The sequence below is a fragment of the Lasioglossum baleicum genome, chromosome 3 (assembly GCF_051020765.1).
Source record: "Lasioglossum baleicum chromosome 3, iyLasBale1, whole genome shotgun sequence".
Classification (NCBI taxonomy): domain Eukaryota; kingdom Metazoa; phylum Arthropoda; class Insecta; order Hymenoptera; family Halictidae; genus Lasioglossum; species Lasioglossum baleicum.
Window position 1 is genome coordinate 4,913,915 of NC_134931.1, and position 24,083 is coordinate 4,937,997.

General features: G+C 39.8%; 1 protein-coding gene across 8 annotated transcripts in view; it reads right to left on the reverse strand.

Annotated features, from left to right (window-relative positions):
• LOC143221995 (cubilin) overlaps nt 1-24,083 on the reverse strand; it is a 380,302-nt gene that overhangs the window by 18,254 nt on the left and 337,965 nt on the right. For 7 of the 8 annotated variants that reach the window (XM_076447780.1, XM_076447777.1, XM_076447782.1 and 4 more), the window contains 2 exons: nt 23,806-23,940; nt 5,850-5,968 (listed from right to left, as the gene is read on the reverse strand). In XM_076447780.1, coding sequence (XP_076303895.1) covers nt 5,850-5,968; nt 23,806-23,940 — 254 coding nt within the window. The remainder of the gene's footprint in view (nt 1-5,849; nt 5,969-23,805; nt 23,941-24,083) is intronic. The other variant, XM_076447784.1, reaches the window with a different exon arrangement.

Consider the following 24,083-nt stretch of genomic DNA (forward strand, 5'->3'; position numbering starts at 1 on the left):
TGCCACGAAAGCGAAATTTTTACGTCTCCCGCGCGCGCGAAAATTTCGCCCGGTTATTCGGCGCGGGCCTTGACTTCTCCACGGCGAGGAATCGGTCTCTCTGGATGACATAAAATTTTATGCGCCGGATAGATTCTCTGCGGATATCACTACGGAGGTCCTAAAACCGGCCGGAAAAATTCCAGGGCCACGGTATCCGGGTACGTTCCTGCGTTCGATGATAATTTAAGGTTCTCCACAAAGGAATATTCAATTTATGGAAGAGCACAGCCGATGCTCGTATAATACGTCCATCCAATGCATAAATGTATGACGTGATAGATCCATCTACTCGAACTGTTTTCGCATCTACTCGCGTGTTACATTGTATTACATCATTCTTCGGGTGCAACGTGCCTCTGATATCATTTGCTCTCTCCTCCTTCGGATCTTGGGGAGTCCTTTGTAACCATTGTGGTAGCTGACGTACAGTTTAAAGCGATCATTAAATACAGTAAAGCCGTGATCTAAGAAAAACCCTCGGGTTCGTGCTATTTCTTAAATTGTATAATTCTACTATTTTTTTGTGACCTCTCGCGTTTAATTTTTAAATCTACGGTGGTTTCAGTCACGAGAAAAATGTCTCAATCTCTTTTACGGACTTTTCAATTTGTAATATTCTCGACCAGAAAGGTGTGTTCAGTTTCCTAGTGGCTGTATGTAATATTAACGATGAATAATATTTTTGAAAAATCATAATAACGAGAAATCGTCAACCCAATTTACGAAAACTGAATTGTATTAACGAATTTTTCCATATTCGCGAGAAATAGAATCCGAGGGGTGTGCGGCAAATTGAGTTCTAGTAAATTGAATATTGGGATGAAGTTATCCGGTAAACCAGTATGATGCCGATAGAGCAGTACATATATGTATACAATATATCTGCTACTCCATCGAGCAGTTTTATTCGTTTTTATAAAACGATCGTGAAATGGGAATTGATATGGTCAATTTACTATTTATAACTGGTGGATGAAAGGTAACCGGCGACAGAATCGCTCTCAAATGAGGATACGGCCAAGTGAATGATGTAAGCGATGAAGAACCTTGCATAGAGATTTAATAGAATGTTTCCTCCGCGTGTCTTGCGTTAGAGTGAATCGCATGGGAAGTACAATACCGCGGTTAACAATTCCACGCAGAGCACACAGAGAATTCAAACAGTATTATGGGACCCGAGAGAAATAAAGCTCGCGAAATATTATGAAATAATCAGGGAAAATTAAATTGCGACAATCTTCCCGCAAATTCGTTGCACGCAGAATTGTACTGTTTGCTTGAAAGAATTCAACCGTATGAATTCTCTAATTCCCTAATGAACTTTACACTACATAATCTATTTGTTAAAGACTTTCATTATAATAACGACCAGAATTAGTAAGGAATGGGGTTCATAAAAAAATCTAATATGTAAAGTATGAATTAATGGAGATCTCTATACTATTTGATAACCGTTAAGAGGTACAAAGCACAAGTTTCATTAAAAATTCTGATATTAACGCCAGACACGTGTATGAATATTGAAAAATTAATTAATTAAATGTTCGTTTTTTACATTGCCGACCACCTTCTCTCATGTTATTAAAAACTACACATAAGCGTTTGTGGTTACGAAATTGTATCGTTTTAATAAAGTATTAGGGGTCTTAGATCGAAAAAATTGCCGTACCATTATTCATAATATTGTCCACATTATTATATATATTGTTGTCCAATCAATTACTAAATTCGTATTACATTTCACATCAAATTAAATATTTATAATTCTTATGCAACAAAACAAAATCTATTTAATTAGCTCATTTATATTCGAGATTAATATTATATAAATTATTTATATATATATATATATATTTAATGCTTAACCATTTATTCAAATAATAATAGTTACTACACATTTAAGTATTGGATGAGGGATTATATCAATTTAATGTCCACAAAATGAAAAAAATCGTATACAATGAAATTATTCTATGTCGGAAGAAATGTTTAATTTTCAAGTTAAGATAGCTCCGGCCGCAAAGGGTTAATTTTGTGGAATGTCTTGTAACCTAATTGCATAGTTCGTAGAACGAAGCGTAACGAAGGTTGTTTCGTTGCTGCGAGACATCGCGAACAGGTAGTCTAACAGCGAGTAAATCTTCAGGGAAGAGATTATCCGAAAAGTCGACTGTGCACTAGTTCCCGACCTTTTGGTTGTTGATTGCATTTTCCAATCCGGACCAGGGCGCCGCGCCGGTCTTATCGATCGCGGCCGACACGCGTACGCCACGTGTAAACGTTATTACGTTGACGAACGACGCGGACATTCGTCAATCAACGTCAAATCGATGCCGGCAGTTTGTCGTCGGGGACCGACTCTCTCGCTTCGTGTCATTTGTCGCTTTTTAATGCGCAGTGATTTTTTCCGGGCGGCGTCATTGTTCCAGCGAGGCCGCGCTTCGCCGCGCGAAATGATGCCATGATATTGTCTGTTAGTTGACGGACAGCGATACACAATCGGTTGAATACGCGGCCATTGCGAACGGTCCGTTTGACCATTCGTACGCAACGAATTGTTCCGTGGCGCAAAATATGCTAGCCAATTTGATCGTGCGATTTTTTCAATTACACGCCACACTTTGTTGATCTTTCAATACATCAGCCAGAAAGTTAACAAATCTCGTTGCTACCGGTAACCGCTAGCGCGCGAATACGAGTTCCTTTGTTCATTCAGAAGTTAATAGTCTCCAGTTTGAGGAAACCGGATTGCACTGACATTTCGCTTTTGCGTGTTTCACATACTCGACACTAGAACTACCGAGCCAGGAACAACATTACGTTCGGGCAATTTCTCGGGTAAAACCAAATTGTCCGGTTGAAACAGTGCCATTTCTCTAAAAAAATGTTCATGGTTGTGGGTCTTTAGATTACCTGAAGAAAACATTGTACGAATCTTTGCCGAAACGTATAATTTTGTTGATAACTCACTTTGGGGGACTGAAATTTAGCAACTTTTTGGAAAATGCCAGAAATATGCGTTTCAATGGCCGGAGTTCACTGGTTCGAAGGTTATAGAAATATTGGCCGATTTCAAGCATTTTTGACAGGCTAGGGCGCCACCATTTTATTTTGTCCCACCTTGGCTTGAAAGTTTCCAATTTTTCTAGAGAAATTCATGCGGAGCAACAGTTTGGTTTTGCTAATTGAACCAAATGGAAAATCTTTCGGTCCTTGACGGCTGTATATGTTGTCTAGAGTTTGACGAGATTGTTTTTGAATTTCCGGTGGCAATTCGAGCAATAACTCTTCCGGAGATGCGGAACGGTCGTTTCTGGGCGTTGCGCTGGAAGGACCGGGCCAATAAAAGATTCATCGGGGTCGTTCGGCGAAAATTCACGGTCCGGCTCTTTTTTGGCGAAAACGCGGCGACATACTGTAAATGCACCTTATGGATAGTTCTGCATTCTTGGCGGGTGGCCAACCGAGTTCCCGGATTACCGCGGGGACGCATCTATATTCATCCGATTAAGGGCTCGGGGCTTTAGCATCGATATGTCGGCATGCAGTTCCAGTAATTAGTCGGGCGTAATTAGCAAGCGAGCAAGCACACGGACGCGGAAAGCTTAAACGAAGAATCGGAGGCAAAATAATTGGCGCGTTGCACTGACCGCTCGTGATTCTATTCGTTCTCCGATGTCGACTCTTTTTAATCGCAGTCGCGCACTCGATTATGAATTCGCTCTTATTCTAGCTTTAATTAAATTTTTACCCTGACATCCTTCTTTTTCGCGGTATAATTAATCCATCGACGGGAACAAGCGAGCAAGGGGCTGCGCCGAAAATGCAGATTAACCGCGTTGTAGACGGAACGCCGTTGCGCCGAAGCGACTGGCGTTTGTTAGCGGCGATCGATAATATAATACAATTCATTAAAATCATCCTAGTATTTCGCTCGGCGCGGCGGGGTGAAAAGCGGGGAAAAAAGTGGGATTCATTGTGCCGTGAATAATTCTCAACGATACCCGAGGATTCACTTCTGACGCAGCGCCGCGCTGCGCCATGCCGCCGGTGTGCATTAAAATGCGAATCGTATACAAATGAGCTTCGTTATGTTGTTATTATTCTCGCGGTCAGTATTATTGATTAAGCGCCACTGTCCGGAAATTTGCATAGCTGTGTAATTAAATATTTATCGAGCAGGGGGACGGCTTGTCAAGAGATTTCAACGCGTGGGTATCACGACTCTTTGTATCTTCGTCGGTCTGCCCGATTCGTTTTCAAGTCTGTTATCTCAACTTGTCAATATAATACCAACCAGTTTTCTACGTATGTATTATTTGTCCTATCATCTACGAAAGCGCTTCGCAAGCTGACCTTATTTATGACAGTGTTTATTGACTTATTTGTTGCCGTATTGATTGACTTATGTGTTTACTCATTTTTTAAATTTATTTTCTCTAGTCATGACATAGGTGTAAACACCATAGAATATTAATAGTATTAGCAAAAGGTATAGTAACAGTAACAGAGTTAAGGAAAACGGTCCGTGCCCATAAGGGGGAATGGAGGGATGAATTGTGAATGGAAAGTAATGTAATGAGTTTAAAATCTCGATTTCGTGATTTATTCGATTTTTCTGAACACGCAAACGACTATACATATAATCGCTACTGTTAGCCATCCGTTAAATGAAGAAAAACGTACTTTTATAAAAGAAACCGTATTAAATGCTTTGAAACAGATAGCAAATCCAGATTCAGAGTCACGACCTCAATTACTTTCACAAAACAAAGAAGAAGATGATTTTTTTTCCTTTATGGAAAAAGAAACAAATGATATCTGTCATACAAACATTGCAGAATTAGAATTATTTCAATATTTGAGTGATAGTGATACACGAATTAAAAGTATTGCGAAGTACAAATACATGAAAACATTATTTTTAAAATACAACACAGCTATTCCATCCTCTGTCCCAGTTGAGAGACTTTTTAGCTTTGCTGGACTGATTCTGTGTCCTCGAAGGAGCACCCTAACAGATTCCAATTTGGAACGCTGCACCTTGCTGTATGCAAATAGCAGCAGTCAAACAAAAAAATAAAACGAAAATGTGGCAAATGATATAGTTTCTTATATTAAGTACCATTCCTTCTTCAAATTATTGCTAAAATAAGAAATATTAAATAAGTAATGCGATTTCTGAAAATATTAGGTATAACGACGCAAAAAATGAAATATTCTATTTTGTGTTTCAGATTATTAAAATAGAAATATTTTACTTTGTGCTTCAGATTATTAAAATAGAAATATTTTATTTTGTGGATGAAATTGTTAAAATAGAAATATTTTATCTTGAGGTTCAGCTTGTTCAAATAGAAATATTTTATTTCGAGGTTCAGATTGTCCAAATAAAATACTATTTTCTTTAAGCAAAATGAAATCTAAAATATTAAATCGTATTTCAAATATTTTTTTCGCCAAATAATGCCCACCTCAGACACGGATACGCGGCGCATTAAAAGCGAAGGGGTCGGCGTGACGAATATCGACCACCACCTCGGTAGTAATGTCACTGTAACGTATCATCGCTGTGTGCGGAGGCGGGATAAGCTGACCTTGAGAATGTATGTAAAGATCGAGCTCATTAGTGGTGGGGATTTTGATATGAAGAGTAAACACGTGATTCCGTGAGCAGTATTTTTCGCGACGGCATGTTTCAAAGTTCGCCAGCGGTCCCGGCTCTTATTGGAAACACGAATGTAACAGGATGAAAGCTGTATGACCGACGTAAGCTGTTCAAGAGATGATGAAAATAGTCGGCTTACCGTTGTGGAAGTAATAGGAGACGTCCATATATTCCTCGTCGGCGGGGCTATTCGGGGCTCGTCTCAGTACGACCGTCATATTCCTGCCGTTGGATGAGTATCTTTTCGGCTCGACGTACCTACGGCAAAAAAGAGAAATGGAAACGAAAATAGAATCTCGTTTTACGCGACTCTGCCTTAACCAGCCGACACTATGGTATTTCGGGAGCCGCGCATCAAGCCCTGAGGTATCTCCTCGAGGGAAACAGCTCGTTCCCCCGAGGCCGAGTGTAAATCAGACACCTCCTATCAGAAATGTCGTAAAGAACACCATCCCCCTGGATATTAAGGGAGAACATTCGCCGGATCCACCGTGATCGTTGTAGTATTATACATACATGTTCTTCGGTAACGTGCATCTGTTTTTCGATAGTGTCGCGCCGGGAGCTTCGATTCGCTCTTGGTAACACAAGTCGCAAGACATAAGGTTTTGAGGTCACGTTTTTCGAGATTATTTTACAGGGCGAGTCACCTAACGTTTGTACCTCAAATATCTTTGCAGTTTTCAAAGATACAGTAAATGTCTTGAAGACTAAGTTAAGTGATAGGGCTGGTGTACGACACCTAAAAATTTTTGTTTTTATGTCATTTGTTTTAGAGATATCAAGGCCACCTTCATTTTTAAAAATGGAACCACCCTTTTTCAAACGTCTACAACAATAGTCCCTTTCATTACGAATTCAGGGACTATAACTATTCAAGGTTATGAAACGGATGAAATTTATGTCTGGCCAGAATACGTATTTCGCTACTCATACATATACACTACCGTCCATAAGTATCTGACCACCTTCAGTTTATCGAAAATATACAAAATATATTAAAAATAAATGTAACTGTTTCCAAGAACCGAAGTTGATAGACGAAGACATTTTTATGCAAGATAACGATCCTAAACATAGTGCAAAAAGCTTCAAGTTATGCAGTGGCCGCCGCAATCGCCGGATTTGAATCCGATTGAGAAACTGTGGGATGAAGTGGATCGAAAGGTGAAAATAAAGTGTTCAAAATCAGAGAAACAATTGTGGACTTATTTCGAAAGTGCTTGGAACGAAATCCAGGAAGAAACATTAAAAAAGCGTGTTGCTAGATTGCCTCGAATTGTAAACGCCTTCATTGCCCAGCGAGGTGGATATATCGATGATCGAAGTATTTAATAACTTTCATCTGTTTACTGGTAAAATCCTAAACATGTAATGCATAATAATGATTCTATGTCAATCATATTACAGTTATATTCATTCTACTTCAAAGTAATTTAAGTTATAACGTTGATATAAACTTTTAGATTCGATTTCGCCAAGTGGTCAAAAAAATGTCCCATGTGAAACTCTACAATTTTATTGCATGCATGACCGCACAAGTAAGTCGAATCCTCGCTTCTCTTACAATCGCGTGTCGCGTGTTCCCCGTAACTAGCCAACTACCGAGGTGTTACTGTATTTGTATAGTATTAAAAGAATTGAATGACAAGAGACAATTATGAACTTTCATGAAGCTGTTTCAAGGACAAAATCCACTCGCGTTCATTAGCTTCCATAGACGACATGTTAGGTGTGCTACAGCGGGGGCACCCCCTTAATTTGTTCGGGTCATTAATAACCATCGGACGTGGGGCGCGAAACCAGTCGGCAAACATTGCTGTCGGTTATCGGTAGACAAAACTAGTCGGCAAACATTGACTTGTCGCTATGCAGTGTCTCATCGACGATTCAGGCCCAGGTTATCGCGAAACAGTGTTCCCAGGGCGTCCATTTACAACTTCGCTGTCGAGCAAAATGGAAGTGAACGACGTGGAAAATTTACGTCGCGCTTTGTACCGCCACTTGCCCAACTTCGAGCCCTGCTGCGCACACGTAAGCTTGTCAAGTATGGTGCGGTGTGCTCTTTGACATAAAGGCGCCGGCTTCATAATTTACGGGAAACTTCCTTCGGGCGCTTCGACTTACCGATAAAGGAAAAGAAGAGCGATGGTAAGCGGCGGCGAGGGGGGGGGGGGAGGAGCGGCAGGGTCATGGGAGGCCTTCTGCGGCTGTCCTACCTGTTAAATCATTGTGGATTCTATTCAGAGTGTTCGAGATACAAATCGACGATAATGTAGTCATAATAGCGAGCGGAACAAACGATCCACACGCGCCCTCTATTATTCACCCCGGAACGAGCCGACGAGGGCTGAGTGACTACGGGCGAACATTTTTATACTAAGGGAACACGTTTAAGTTGCACAAGCCGATTTTTATGTAACGCATGTGAGGCATGGTTCTTCGAAAAATATTTCGGACGTGTTTCGTTTTATCGGCAATTATCCAGGCTGTTCTGTAGCTTGGGTGATCAGCAATTTTTGCCTTTTTCTTATGTAATTCGATAGAGTTGGGCGTGAAAATGCTAAAAAATCCATGTTTCCATTCTAGAAGATTAGTGGTTCTAGAGTTATGAGTGTTCAAAGTTGAGCGATTCACCGTGCTTTTGACAGGTGAGACTGTCGCCATGTCGTTATGTAGCGAGTGCGCGCGCCGCTTACCGAGCGGAACCGCTGGGTGGCAGCACAGGCACACGATAATGACGATAATGTAGAGCGGTTTTATTTGAGATGTACACTTTGTTCCGAGACAAGCTGTCATCGAATAGTAATTAAAATATACAGAATCATGTACAGGATTTCAAAGAAAAGGTATAGTCCAAGTTGGTTGGTGGTTAGGATAGGTAGCACTGAAGCACTGAAAATCACTCAACTTTGAGCACTCTTAACTTTTGAACTATTGATCTTGTAGGATCAAAACTTCGATTTTTGGCATTTTCTCGTCCAAATCTACTGGATTACACATGAGAAAGGCATTAACCACCAATGCACATTGAAGGGATTAAAACAGCCCTCTAAACCATATTTTTCGATACATCTCGGAAACCAGAGGTTGAAAAAAATTAAATCTTTTTTGAAGTTGTGTATTTTTCAATGGGAAATTAATTTGTTTGTTTAAACAATATATAACGCGTTAGCCGTTCTCGTATCAAGGCGGCGCGCGGCACTTTGATTAAACATTTTTGGAAACTTTTCGATCGCGAGTTGTTCGTTGAAAAGCAACGTCATAAATAATGAGAAAAATTTGAAATGGAATTTTTAACGATCGCAGTTGTGTGTGTCCATCGGTTCGAGCGTGCTCCCCTAATTTATGTTGTCGCTTAATATGGACGAAACGAGCGGAGGAACGTTTGCGAAAAAAGTGCAAGCGAGTATCGCGAATCGAGTTTCATGCGAGAAGGGAAAAGTTTCTTGGGTCGCGCGGCTAGAACAGACGAGCACGGAGTTGAAAAGTTGAAAAGTTGAATATATTTTCATGACTCGTGCAGTTTGATGTTGGCGGCGTGCTCCTATGTATAATGCCGTGAACGAAACTCGATTTTCGTATCGAGGTGTTCCCACGCTATTAGCGGTAGGTGTTCGTGGATCTAAAGTTCCGGAGAATGACATCGTTAACGCGGTTTCGTCGCGAAACACCGTAATTTGCGCGATACTTTGCCCGTTAACTTCCGCAGTTTTTAGGAGAACACGATATTCGAGGAGACTTATACTATGCACATCCTAGGATTTTGCATTTTGGATCAGGACGGTCCGCCACGCATCCCGCTCTACGTTATTAAAACTTCATAGTTGAACAGAATTTTTATGAAGCCTACATACAGTCGCTGTCTCATTTTGAAACCAACAGACGCGCTGATTGCACGGGTGTGATTTGACGTTGTCATTAGCAGACCGTGGATGCTTTTGCATTTATAGCGTGTTTGACTTTATGGAGTTAAGGATGTCACTATGAAGCTATTTGTCATTTTTAATGTAGTGGTGTTCTTACTCAAGTATTTTCGGTTTAGTTATCACTGTTATCACCAATTTACATAGGTAAGGGGCTGTCGTAAAGTTTGGGACACGTTTTGTTTTTTAGCTATAACATTTCATAGGATGAGAATTACGCAAGAGTATGTCCACAATACCAAAACAATACTAAAATAAGTCGAAAACAAGGAATATCATTTTTTTGTTTGACGCTTCGTTTTCGAGAAAATGGAGTTCGAAAATGCAGCGAATGCACGTGCTATTGCATAGGAATCATCTGACGCGTCTGACCATGATCAACCAATTCTACTTTGTATATATGGTGGGTAACGAAAGTATTCGAACGCCCTTTAAAACAGAATAACTCTTTTATAATTATACCAAACGACCTGATTTTTTATAATCAATTACAAGTATCGGTTTATGAAATGATGTGCAAAAAAGATTTTCCAAAAATTACAATTTACACGGTTAAATGCAATAAATGAGAAAGGGATTTTTTAAAACTTTTTTATTTGGGCCCTTAATGAAAATCTAAAATATATGTTTTGTAGATCTATGTTAGTTATACATGTGCTGAAAATTTCATCGAAAATGGTTGACGCAGGAGAAAACGATACGCATCGAAACTGATCAAAAGTCGTGCAAAACTACGATTTTCACAATTTTTAATCGCTTGTAGTTCGTGTGTATGTTAATCGATTTCGATGAAATTTTCAGAATGTGTATAACTAACATAGATCTACAAAAGATATATTTTAAATTTTCTTTAGGGGCCCTAATAAAAAAAGTTTCAAAAAATGCCATTTTTATTTAATGCCTGTAACCTTGTGAATTATAATTTTTGGAAAATCTTTTTTTACATATCATTTCGTAAAGCAGTGCTTCTAATTGATTATAAAAAATCAGGTCGTTTGGTACAATTATAAAAAAGTTATTCTGTTTTAAAGGGCGTTCGAATACTTTCGTTACCCACTGCATACTAAAGCATGCGAAGCTTGCTTCGAAAACGAAGCTTCAAACGAAAAAATGTTATTCCTTTTCTTTCGACTTATTATTACATGTAGTATCAGCTCGGTTGTACCACCCGTCCGGCCACACCCTGTACAATATATAATAATAATCAAAACATACCAAAACGAAGAAAAAAGTTTGTGTCCCAACCTTTATACGACACAGTCCCTAATATAGTAAAAATTTATTTCTAATAAAAAGATAAAATTCGAATAACTCATTTATCTATTCTATATACTATGCAATAACCTATATAATATATATCATATATTTTATGTATACATATAAAAAGAAAGTCCTGGGTTTCCAAATTTATGTGATCTATACAAGGAATAAGAAAGGATATTTCGAAATTCAACCCCTAAGGGGATGAAAAGGGGTTGCAACATTTGTACGAGGAATAGTTTATTTGTGGTAGTATTTGCTTGTTCGCAGTCTAGTGATGCAGTCATTAATCCTTGGGAATTTGTTTCCCGGTGCTATTGAAATCTCAGATTGGAGAATTCATTCTCGGTTGAAGTGTTCCGGTGAAGCGATGAACCACTTATTTGATCGAGCGCTGGAATCATTTCAATTCTTTCTGCGAATCGAATACCGCTATTAGAGGGCCAGGAGAGTCACGGTTATGTTTTGGTAGGAGGCTCTCAGAGACGGAAGATCAAGCGACCCAGTTGGCGCATCTTCAATTTTCATTCGAGGATTTCAGATATGCAAACGTCATGTGAGCACGAATCCGTGTGTACTTTTCTCGTGCAAATCGGGTCAGGTCGTTCTGGGAAGACCATAGTGAGTCAGGTCTTCCGGATGCCTTACTTGGGTTTTGTCAGATGCATATTGTAATCGTGCAACATTGTGAGTCGCTTTTCAAGTGTTCGTCGATTTAAACCCATTACCGCACGATTTTGTTTTCCATTCATCATAATTTTCTTTTTCTACACAATTTTCTTCGTGACTACAATTCGACTCCGACTCGAAGGGGTAAAATTTGTTTGGTCAAATTGATCAAATTCCACAAACAATTTTCAAATTTAGGAAATCAATGTTAAATATTAATTCGTACACGTCTAAACGAATTCATCGTTTCATTAAACACCATTAACTGTTTGGGTTGACATCACGTCGGGCAGAAGCGTATTTAATAGTAAAACCAATCTCCATGAATCAGGCTAATGTCCCATTTCAATTTTAATCAAGGATTCAAATGTACACACAAGCGGATTCTATTATACTATTCTATGCGGCAGAACTCGTCCAACAATAATTGGGAGGTCGTTTCATGTTTTTTTGAGATCGTGTTTCCCGAAGAAAAATACTAAATGAAATAAAAACTTGTAGTTTATACGGGTTATAATTAGTTTATTGTTTTGTATAGGGCATATTTTATTTGGTTATATTTTTATAGTTCTTTGTACACATTAAATGGAACGAACAATTTTAACTGGTTTTTCATACCTCAAATATAGTGTATAGATGTGTTGCGTGTATTACTTTTTTCATCGGGCAACTTTCATTTTGTGGAATCCATTGCCGAAGAAAAATGAACACCGCGGAATAAAATGAAACTTCCAATTTTACCAAATCAAAAATAAACGCAAAACCTTTCCAAACCATCGTGACAGTTCGTATTTCATCGTTTTGCATACTGTACTTTATGGTAGACAACGTATTTGTATTTTATACCGACTGTTATTCAAAATAACGAAGGTTCTAAAGCGAGATATAATAAATTTGTGTTTGTTATAATTAGTTAAATTTGTGGGGTGTATTCACAGTAATAAACCAGTTGAAATTAGGTGTCTTAAAACCTCAAGCGTCGCAATTCGTGTCGAAAAGTAAGATACATAATAACATGAGTGGATGGAGTACTTTATAATTTGGTCTAACCGTTGTCAGACTGGTTTCGAGCCACTCTACCTAAATAGTACCAGCATACAATTGTACCCCGAATCGAAATGCGACGAAGTAATAACTCGTACAAGTAGTTACTACAATTGCTAAAACTCTGTTTCCATTTGCCAGAACTCAATTCTACACCAAAACAGACTATAAAAGACGCTTATTTCTTTCAAATTATTGTAAATTTAATTTCTGCTTGATATTAAAGTCCAACACTCTTAAATATCTAGGGGAAGTCGGGGTACTGTGAGCCACTTTTTTTATTGCCAAAAAACTGCTATTAAATTAAGTTTTTCATCAAATTTCAATGCTAAATGTTGTAGCATGAAGATTTACCTTTCTTTTAGACACAATAGTTTAATCGAATATCTGCAAATTAGATGATTTTAAGACTATTACAAAAAATTTGCATTTTCTTGAATTTGGAAAATCTCGGGGAATCGTGAGCCACTTTCGAAATCAAATAAAAATTACAATTTCTATTATGAAATGTTTATTCATGTATCTGAATGACAAAATAATTTTTTAATAATAAGAAAAAAAGTTAAAAATAACCACAATTAATCTGAAATGCAAAGCTCAATGAATGGTGTTTTGGCGGTTCATCTTTGAAAAGATGAACAATTTTTTTTTCCTCAATTTTTCAATCCTTGAGAAACATCAAACACGTGAGGTCAGCTCGTTAAATGTCAAAAATCGAATGGCTCACAATTCCCCGAGAAAAGTGGCTCATAATTCAAGGCCACAAACAAATAACACAAACCTCACCTAATTCAAATTTCTTTATTTATTTCGAAAGCTTGAAGTCACACGGGTATTATAAACACAGTTACCTGCTCAGATCCACAGAAAAATGTAACAATAATAGACCAAACACGAAATGAAAATAATACTTCGAGCGCAGCGAATTTGTATCTGCTAACAGAGCAAAGTAATGATGCGGGTGAGTACTTCAACTGATCGTGGAAATATTACCTTATTATAAGACAACTCAAAAACAGTTGTTCGCAGCTGTCATTATTTACCAGTAAAAAAACAGATGGCGCTGGCTCACGATTCTCCGTGGCTCACAATACCCCGACTTCCCCTACATTTTTCATATGCTCACAACTATTTCTATTCACCTTTATTTTCTTCAATTCCAAAGTTCCACTTTTATTGCGACAACTGTGCCCATGTTCGAAATGAGAAAGAGTCCGATATTCGGTGCTACTATTGCTTTCGGCTGAACTTCACCTGAGGAAACCAGAAATTTTTAACTTTTTTTATACAATCCTGTAGATTTTGACAGGAAAATGCCGAAAATCCATGTTTTAATGTTAGGAATCCACATTTTGGTTTAAAAGTTATGCGAGTTTAAAGTTCAGATCAGAAACACTCAGCAATGGAAATGGTCTGATTCCATGGGTTAACCAGCAGCATACGAGGAAATGTGAATTACAAAACTGTTCGTTGACCGATAAGCGATTTAAGTAAACAGGTGGCGATGCCTTCGAGCAATAAACAAACTTTTGCCATTGGGCCTCGTCGATCATTCGCGGCTGTCACTTTCTGTCGGCAAATGAGGAACGAATGGACGCTAAGGTAAACTGTCCTAATTCGGACCGGAAACACAGTTCGAGCAAATCATGGCGTAATCTGGCGCATAAAGCTGTTTCAATCGCGCCTACGGTGATCAGCTGTCCCGATCAATTATTATCGCCTCATGAACTGGAAATTTATACGTCGGGCTCCCCCATGCCGGTTCCCCGGAGGACTGTTTGCCGTGGCGTATGGGTTCCGTTCTAAACAAACGTAACCATAGTATACAAAACGTGCTCCATTACGGAGCCAACGATTTATTTCGTCTCATCGATGGCCGAGTTGATCTGTGCTGGTTCATTAGTCGTTCTCCAACGTACGGGAGTGGCTTTTAGTTGGACGCGATATGCGCGGCGATTAAATTACTCGATGCTCGACCCGCCTGGATTGATCTTCGATATATTTCGTCCACGCATGGACGGAGATTAAACAGAGCATGCTTTCATAGTACTCGCGTAGTCAACAGCGAAACTCGAGGACATTTTTACCTTATCGCTGAAACAATGAATCACCGACGCACGGTGGAAGTAGTTGGCCAAAATACGATTTTTCAAATCTTGCGAAAGATGAAAAAGTTTGGTTGTCTGTGCTATGGGAATACAGTTACTCGAATTAATATTCGGACGATCTAAAAGAGACGATAACTTTTTAAGTATTGTACTATATACGAGATGAACATTTTTCGGAAGCTACAGCAATTAGTTTACTACAGGATCTGAACAAAATTTTTTTCAAAAATAGCAATTGATCGGAATTGTAGAAAAAATATTAAAAATTGCATTGTACAACTTTTTTATGTAGGCCTATATTGAAAATTTAAAAAGTATGTTTTGTAGGTCTGTGTCAATTACATGCACTGTGAAAGTTTTATCGAAAAAATTTCATTTCACATCCTGTAGTAAACTAATTGGTGTAACTTCCCAAAAAAGTTCAAATCGTATGATACAATATTAAAAAAGAATCCAATGACTCACTACACTATGTATGGAAGTTTTAAAATAATTAAAATAATTAGTTAGGGCAAATACTCCACTGTGCGATAGTGGTGGTATTATCATAGCGCGGAAATAATATTTTATTATTATTATTTATTTTGAACGGACCAAGGTCCATTTACACAAATGTTTACAATAGAACAAAGACTTAACATAAATTACTGAGTATTTAATACAAAAGTTTGACGGTTTCGAGAGAGACATACAACTATCCTGTTAGTTTTTTATTTGTTAGCCGTCTTGAAGGTTACTCAAAGGTCAACTCTCCTTCTTCAAATAAAAAACTATTTTTTTTGTAATAGATTCTTATTCGCCGAGAAAAACGAAGAAACTTTTACACGAAATATTTCTTTTCAGCAGGAGACGTGTTATAAAGTCATTCAATAAAATAAAAATTTGTAAGGATGCCCGACTGTGCGCAGATTCCGATCGCATAATTGCGTACCATGAGACGTGTCGGATGGATATTACACCTAAAGCCGTTTCAAATGTATTGTGATCGTCAGATTGCAGATTTGCCGGTGTTGCCGAACAATGGGAAACGTGCCCGAGGCTAGAAGAAGGAGTACGGGTGGGCTGGCGAGGCTGGAGATGAAAAATGAGCGTTATTTCCCATGCATTTTTACGAGATTAGCCGACATAAAACACTGTACTGTCCCATAAGCGCGCGCGTTCAACGTGTCGCAGTAGCTGTTCCTAACAAGGGTACCCTGTAGCTGACTCGACTCGGATTTTGATGAAAGACCCTACGTTTCGGACCTCGAAATTATGATGTTACATAGAGCATCCGTTGCCAATGCGCATTTGTCACAGACAGCATTGTTCAATACACAGAGTAGCTCGCAAAACTATTGTTAAAAATTGTTAAAAAATCCATTGTTATGAGTTTGTAAAAAAGAGTGATACAACCATTGATCTGGAATCATTTTCAAGCTCGAAGCTACTGCTCCGGGAATCAATCACTCATGTTTCATTCACAACCAAAAAAATAAAGAAAATGGCATTTCAGTCCACGAGAAGTGAAGTCGAGCAAGAAAATAATGTATCAGTGTGCAAAGACCGATTTTGTGTACTGCATTATCTTATTTTGCAAACATATGTATGTATATGTATATATGTATATGTTCATCCGTCATGAAAGTAAACTGTAGCAAAATCTTCCGGCAGAGCATTATTATTTGCGGTGTACAAGCACCGCCAGAGATTTAGTTAAAATTCGATGGAGGTCAGCTGCAAGGTCCCCTTGTAAGCATAAATTCTGGCCAGGCTGTCCCAGCAATGTTACAAATTAAAGCAGATGAAAAACTAGCAGAGCTGCTGAGGAACGAGGTAGCCCTTCGTCGGCGAACAGAAATGAGTCTGTCAGAAAATTGGCTTATAGCGTATGTATCCCACAGGAGACACGCTTCCTTCTTAAAATGCTGTTACTTCAAGTTTTTTTTTGGATTCTTATCATTTTTTACAGAGTACTAGACAAGAAAACTACATATATGTAATTTTGAAATGAAATGTTCTATATGAAATGGAGTTTGTTCTGGAATCATAGAAACTTCAAGAGGTGCACATGAATATAGTGGTGTGTATTGGCATTGGAAACATTATCTATTGCTTCAGCGTAGGTAAACATGAAAATTAGAAATAATCTCCTATGTAGCGAGAAAGTACTACGAAGAGACTGCCTCTGTATTAAAAGACGTACGGTGCCGTATTGTCTTTGCTCGCGTGTGAGATAGTGCTCGTAGTCTGGTGTGCAAGGAAAACACGTCCGGAGAATTTATCAAAACTCACGGAACACCGGGAAACGAGACTAGAGTATCGTTAAAGTTTCAGGAATTCCGTTTCCCGTGCGATTATTGTTTCACACAGAGGGAGTGAGTTAATTTCGTAGATCGCGTTGCTTGTCTAAATGGTCAGCAAATAGCGGAACAAGTCTATGCACGCTAGCCAATCCATTTCTGGCTTAGAATATTTCCGAGATATACGTAATAAAAAAAAAAAACACACCAACACTGTGCATGATCGAAGTGAAAACTTCTATAACGATTGCACACGTGTCTGTTTCTCGCTCGCTCGGCTAAACCCGGCTTCCTCGAGTTTACCCGAATGACGTTTCACCTCGGAACATGACGGATCAGACTTATTCGCTCAGCAAAAGGTCAGCGATACGCACCTGTCTGTTTCTCACTCGCTCGGCTAAACCCGGCGTCCCCGAGTTTACTCGAATAGCGTTTCACTTCGGAGCGTGACGGATCAGATTCATCAAGTAAATAAAGAAGTTTTCATCTTTAAAAATTAGTCTTTTTTTTTTATAGAGGTACGAAGGCGATTTTGAGTGTGTGTTTTATAATGTGTAATATTTAAAGTGGTTTCGGACCAGAACACCGTGCGTTGCGCCGGGCAAATGGAAAGATAACGGCCGCCGTAAATGCTCGATCAGACGGTCGTAATTAAGCCGGAAAGATTAGGGGAGCGGGCCGATATCTCTGCGAGGATTCAGGAGGTTCGTGGATGCAACAACGTGATCTCGCGAGACAGGATTGGCCACCGGGCCGTGGAACGAGCTCGACATGGCGGAGCCGCTGCGCCGCGACAAACAAAGTATAGCAACTTCTCTCCGGAGGGAACGAGATACCGTTGGTGCGCGATGCAGAGGCATGCCCGGAGAGTTGAAGTAAGTGCAAAAGGGACTTGGCCGGAGTGCACGGACGCGTTGTATGCATTATGCAGCCGCAGGGAAACAGACGGACGCGAGATGTCCGTGCGTTCCAGCGCGACAGCTGACCCACCACCGATAGTGTCACGAGAGCGACCGGACTTGATGTAACAACGTAAATCCCCACGGATCAACGTATTTACCGGAAGCGATTTCTTGACCAACCAGAAATGATCTCACGTCCCGAGGTCGTGATCTGTTGGCGAATCATGAAAGACTCGTGTTCGAAGAAACACTCGATGATTCCGAAGCTGGACGAGAAACGCTTGCGGACGCGATCGTTTGACCTTCCGACGCCAGAGCTCGGGAAAATTCAATCTTCAAGTCTATAATAGATTTATTCACAAAATATTCTTTTTATCCTTTTATAGAGGATCCAATTTGTAGCACTTTCTAGAAAAAACACGTGTCTTCGGGTTTTCACCTATACTATGTCACGCAAAAATATTCTCGGAAAAATTGAACGGTGAATAACGTAGAGGCAGAATTTAAATGACGATAATTTCTCGAGAATAAGAAAAACGTTAAAATAAGCTTTGGATCTACTGTATGAGCAGCCTGTGCTTTTATTAAAACTCACGATGCTATAGTTTTTTGAAAAAAAACCTAGTGAATGTATCTTTAATAATAAATAATGTCCGGAAGCTAGGATCCTGTCGCGCGTGATGTGCAGCTGTCTACAAATCCTGGTTTAGGATGGCACGCAGTCCATATTAAAGAACCTGATGCTCTCTGATAGTGCTATAATATTGATTACCGTGGCAATCGCGAAAAACTGTAACAAAACCTGTGAAAGAAATAATCCACCTTTGTTTAATTTCTATTTTCAACGAAAATATGGTTGAAATAAATTTAAATCTTCTACTATTTTAAATCAATTTTAATTAAAAGTAAGCCAGCTATGAAAAGACTTCCCCGCATTCTCTCGTTTCATTTTAATATGCACAGACATCATTATACTGTGGACGTTTGTGCACATTCGTAATTTCAGACAGCAGCGAAATTAAACAGAATTTTATTTCGCATGCAAGGTTTTATTTCGCTCGCTATAACATATAGGGACAAAGTATCAGACGTTTTTAAAATTTTAATATTAAAATGTGTTTCCAAATTAGTACTGCAAATATAAAGCAGTTTGACTCGCAATTGACAGAGAAAAATTATTAACTCTAACTATTAGTAACACTTCGCATTCAAATGTTCGGCATTCCTCGAATTTCAATGAGAAAATTATTGTTATATAATTCCTCTGTGTGCAGCTATCGAGTAAAGTGAAAAAGAATGGAATCTTTCAATGAAACTAGATTTTTATCAATAAAAAGGATATGTGTCGCGCGGTTGAAGAAATATGATAAATCAATATAAACACGTGGAAATCGTGCGTTACATTTCAATTTCGGAAGCCAAACAGTATTTAATCGTGCTCGAGGACGATCGTTTGCGCTCGGAGTGGAATTCCTATTATCCAACGGGCCACTTCGTATCTTACAATTAAATCCTTCGTTCGTATCCCGAGCGAATGTTCGTCCCCGGGTGAACGATTCTCCGGATAGCGAGGCGAATATCGATCGTGGTTGAAAGGATTTGGAATGTAACCCATTCAGATCGCGGCCTCCGACGCTGATCAATATGTGCGGGGAAAAGTCTTTCTCGTGGTTGGTTTCCTGTCACGTTTTTCAGCCGGGGATACTTCTATTCTAGCCGGCGTGATTCCTTGCGGAGCCACTTTGACATTTATCTGATTAAAATCGAACGGTTCGCTCACTTTCGGCCGACCCTTCCGGGATGTCACTTTTTAATGCGGCAAATTTCATTTCTACTTTGCGGGTCGAGGGCCTCTTCGTACCGGCACAAATACGGCTAATCAAAATATATGACTGTCGGAGCAGTGTCAAACGTTTCGCAGCTAATAAAACTATATGGCTGTTACTTAACCTGGTTTGAGGAATTTTCACTTTAAACCAACAGAATTCATTTATCCAATCTGTTTTACATATCTAATTCCATGGCAAAATTGTTTTGTTTCCAATAATTTTTTGATCGAACTTTTACCAACATATTCGTGGCATTTTTCTGATTGAAACGACACCAAACACGACACGATTTCAATCAAATTAACCTGTTCAATTCGCGATATAATAGGACTTTTTACTTGAAATCAACAGAATTAATTTTAAACCTCTTTTATATATCCAATTCCATGACAAAATTGTTTTGTTTCCAATAATTTTTTGATCGAACTTTTACCAACATATTTGTGGCATTTTTCTGATTGAAACTACACGGAACACGACACGATTTCAATCAAACTAACCATTTTAATTCGCGATATAATAGGACTTTTTACTTGAAATCAACAGAATTAATTTTAAACCTCTTTTATATATCCAATTCCATGGCAAAATTGTTGTGTTTCCAATAATTTTCTGATCGAACTTTTACCAACATATTCGTGGCATTTTTCTGATTGAAACGTCACCAAACACGACACGATTTCAATCAACTTTACCTGTCTAATTCACAATATAACAGAACCTCGATTATCCGAACTACTCGGCGGAGTAGTCTCGAAACTCAATTACCTATCTTACGTAAACTTATCGGCAGTGATCTAGCTAGAGGGCTAGATTAAATCTTTACCATTTACATTTGGATAATGGAATGTCCAGATATCATCGGTTCCAATAATAGAGGTTCCATTAAATCTTCAATAAAATAGGTAAATATAATTTAAATTATGTTGCGTTAATCTACCTGGGGTCATCCTTCCAAGTCGCGAATCCGTTTCAGATAGCGACGCGATACTCTCGTGTCCCGAGACGTGTATCGTCCCAGTGTTATTACACGTATGAACAAATCGATCGGCATTAAATGTTTACGATGTCGTCGGAAGAACCGCGCCTATAAAGCACGCGTTTCAATATGGAAAACGATATCGCCAGGAGACCGGGTCTGTAGCTGCATACGCGTGCATCGACGCGTGCCACGACCTCGAATACACGCCGTTTTCTGATATCTTCCCATTCGAGACTGTACCTACTAAATGCGACCTCGGATATACCGGGTGAGCCTTGGAATCGCGATGGGTTGCGTCCCTAGAGCTTGGTCCAAGCCCGTAATAAAAATCTATCTCTTTCATCCTTTTCCGTTCTGAGTGCAACACTACACCTGAGATTTATAAACACATTTTTTTAACCCCTTGCACTTCATAGGGGAATCGACTTGAATTGAGAGGAAAAAGCCTATCTTCTCTCTGCCAGTACCGGATTAGTCACGTGACGTTGTGACATATGCACCACAGAGACGAAAAGTGGGGGAATAGCGTCGTAGAAGGAGAAGGTAGAGGGGGGAGACAAGTCTTAACTCTTGTGTAGCCAACCAGACACCCATTTACTGAATTTCAACACACAACTTGTTAATGTTCGTCTAAAAATATTCCAAAATTTTAAAATGAGAATTTGTGCAAGTATGTTAAATGCAACAGGTTTTAAATAACCTATACATTTTCGTGACGGGGTCATACGTTGCGTGATAGTACTCTATCCACAAGTCGCCTTTGCAATCTTCAGAAGGTTCGACGAACAAATCGTGTATGAAAGTCAACAATTTCATTCGTCCCCTGAGTACAAACCTTTACGATTTCGAGACTCACCGTGTATGTTAAATGATGTACAGTGATCTTTCAGGATGGACTCGAATGAGATGAGCGAAACGCATCGCGAGCTATCTCGTTCTCGAGCAGACGCAGTCAGATGCACCGACGACGGATAGATCAGAGGCTGTTCCCTGATTACGGCTGGCTATGCCCCTAACCCAGCATCCCGATAAAATCCCGTGTTTTCCAGTCCGAGGAAGACCACCCGTTTCTTTTTTTTTCTGTCGACTCCACCTCCCTCGTCCGCCTTTTTCTCGGCGCAACACGTTTTATTAGATCGAACCGAAGCGAAGGAAATGGCCGAGAACGGAAGTCGCGTTTCGCCCGACGCGGTTTCATCGAGTTCAGTGAATGAGCTCAATGGAGTTTGTCGAAAACGACGAACCGAATGTATAGCGTCGCGTTGTTTTCTTAGTGCCGTGTTTCCCTCCTACAATCAAGTTTCCTCCGCCTGTTTATAAGCGTCTGCTTACCCCCCCCCCCGGACTGAATCACCCAGTCAGTTGGTCAATCGATAAAATCGGAGAGCGTGCTGGCTACTTGTCGGGTTGTGGAAGAACCTTAATCTGTCTATTGTCTTTTTATCGGCCCGTTTTGAATTCAATCTTCGTTGAGAGATAAGTCGGCGAGCGATGGCCCACTTCTTTCTAAAACGTTCGTGCGCTCTCTGAATCGATATTGACAATAAGAAAAGTATTTGAAGAAATAAATATACATGAAATTACAATAGATTTACATTTGGTTAGAAATTGTTTAGACAACCATCCTCTTTCAAACGATTACTTCACCTCCTAATGCTTTGAATTTCGCGACCACGAGAAGCAGCACGCTTCAATTTCGATCTCGAAAAATAGCGTATTTCCATTTGCAGAAGAATAGGAGGTTTGAAAACTAATGCCTGCGTTCCAGTAATCTGTCGCGGGAAGGTGCGCGGTTTGCTTTTACTCTCGGCAATTGACAGGCTATCGATTTTAGCTGGGAGAAGCATTATTTTGGACACATTGTTTGGTATTTCTGCTGCAAAAATGGTGAACGCAATGTTGTATATAAAACAAATTCGTTCGAGAAACAAACAGAGTTGCAACAAATATAAATAAACTTAAATTGAAGTAATGATGCTGCAATAAAATTGAACATACTCAATTTTGTTGCAAAAGTCCACCTTCCTCGAGCAAAGTAAGAAAAACGTTAAAAAATCTGGCTAATGTAAATTGGGTACTACAATAAGTAGTCTGCAGATTTCATGCATTTATAAGAAAAATAATACATTGGTACAACAAACGCACGATATATAGGGTGCCCAAAAATTCCTTCAACAGCCGAAAATGGGAGGTTCCTGACGTCATTTGAAGCGACATTTTCCTTTGCAAAAATGTTATCCGCGGCTTTGTATAGGAGTTATTATCGAAAAACACGGACCAATCAGAGCGCGACCTAGACGCGAGTTGGCACAGTCGGCCAATAGACAGTTGACGCGTCCCGCCAGGTCGCGCTCTGATTGGTCCGTGTTTTTCGTTAATAACTCCTAAACAAATCCGCGGATAATATTTTTGCAAAGGAAAATGTTGCTTCAAGTGATCTCAGGAACGTCCCATTTCCGGCTGTTGAAGGAATTTTGGGGCACCCTGTATACGAGAACGGAAGCAATACTCGCCACGATCTCTGTGTCGAAGCGAAGTTAAACGCTTGCAAGTTTTATCATTCTCGAGACGTCTCTGCTGCAACCGGAGGGTTGATTAGCCTCTCAAGGTCATTCACCCGGGAACTTGCCGTTGTATGCGGCGGAGTAGGATAGCAGTAGTCGTCCGAGTCTTTGGGACTTCGTGATTTCGAGCAGACTATGGTCCCCACGGCGGTTAGTCTTGTACGTATGTACATACTCGCGCTGCGAGTCTCTAACAAGACGCGCAACAAATTAGGCTTGCGCACGGAGGCCCTCGGCGCCTCCCGACGCGAGACACAAAACAGATTTCCCAAGTTGCCGATCATCCCCAGTAGTATGTTTCTTTGAGAATGTTCGACGGATCCTGCCGATCGGTTACCTCGCATTAATTTCGGAAGTTCGTCGAGCTATGCCGGGGTTAGATCCGCGGATAACAGGGGGCGGTTTGCATTGGCGCTTCATATATCGAGCGGAATCTCGAGGACTTCTTGCTTCAGTATCCGAGTAATAAACCGTGTATAGTAGACCACGCCGCGGCATCTCTTGTCTAATAACTGGAGAATCCACTTACGTATCTTGTTGCACGAATTCCCCAGGAAGCCTCTGCGCAGGACTGCAGATCCTCTCGAGGGATTTCGCGGTGCCAAGCATCCCTTCTTCGTGGTGGCCGTCGTATATTTCAATCGACGATTGGCACGACTGCGCCCTGTAAGATCAATGAAGAACGAGGGATGGTCATACATCGTGATCTACAGGGTGGAGCAAATGAATCGGTGCAACCTGTTTTCGCAGAAGCTGTTAAAGATATCGAAATTTTTAGGCGTTAGTCATAGTAGCCGAGGGATGCCT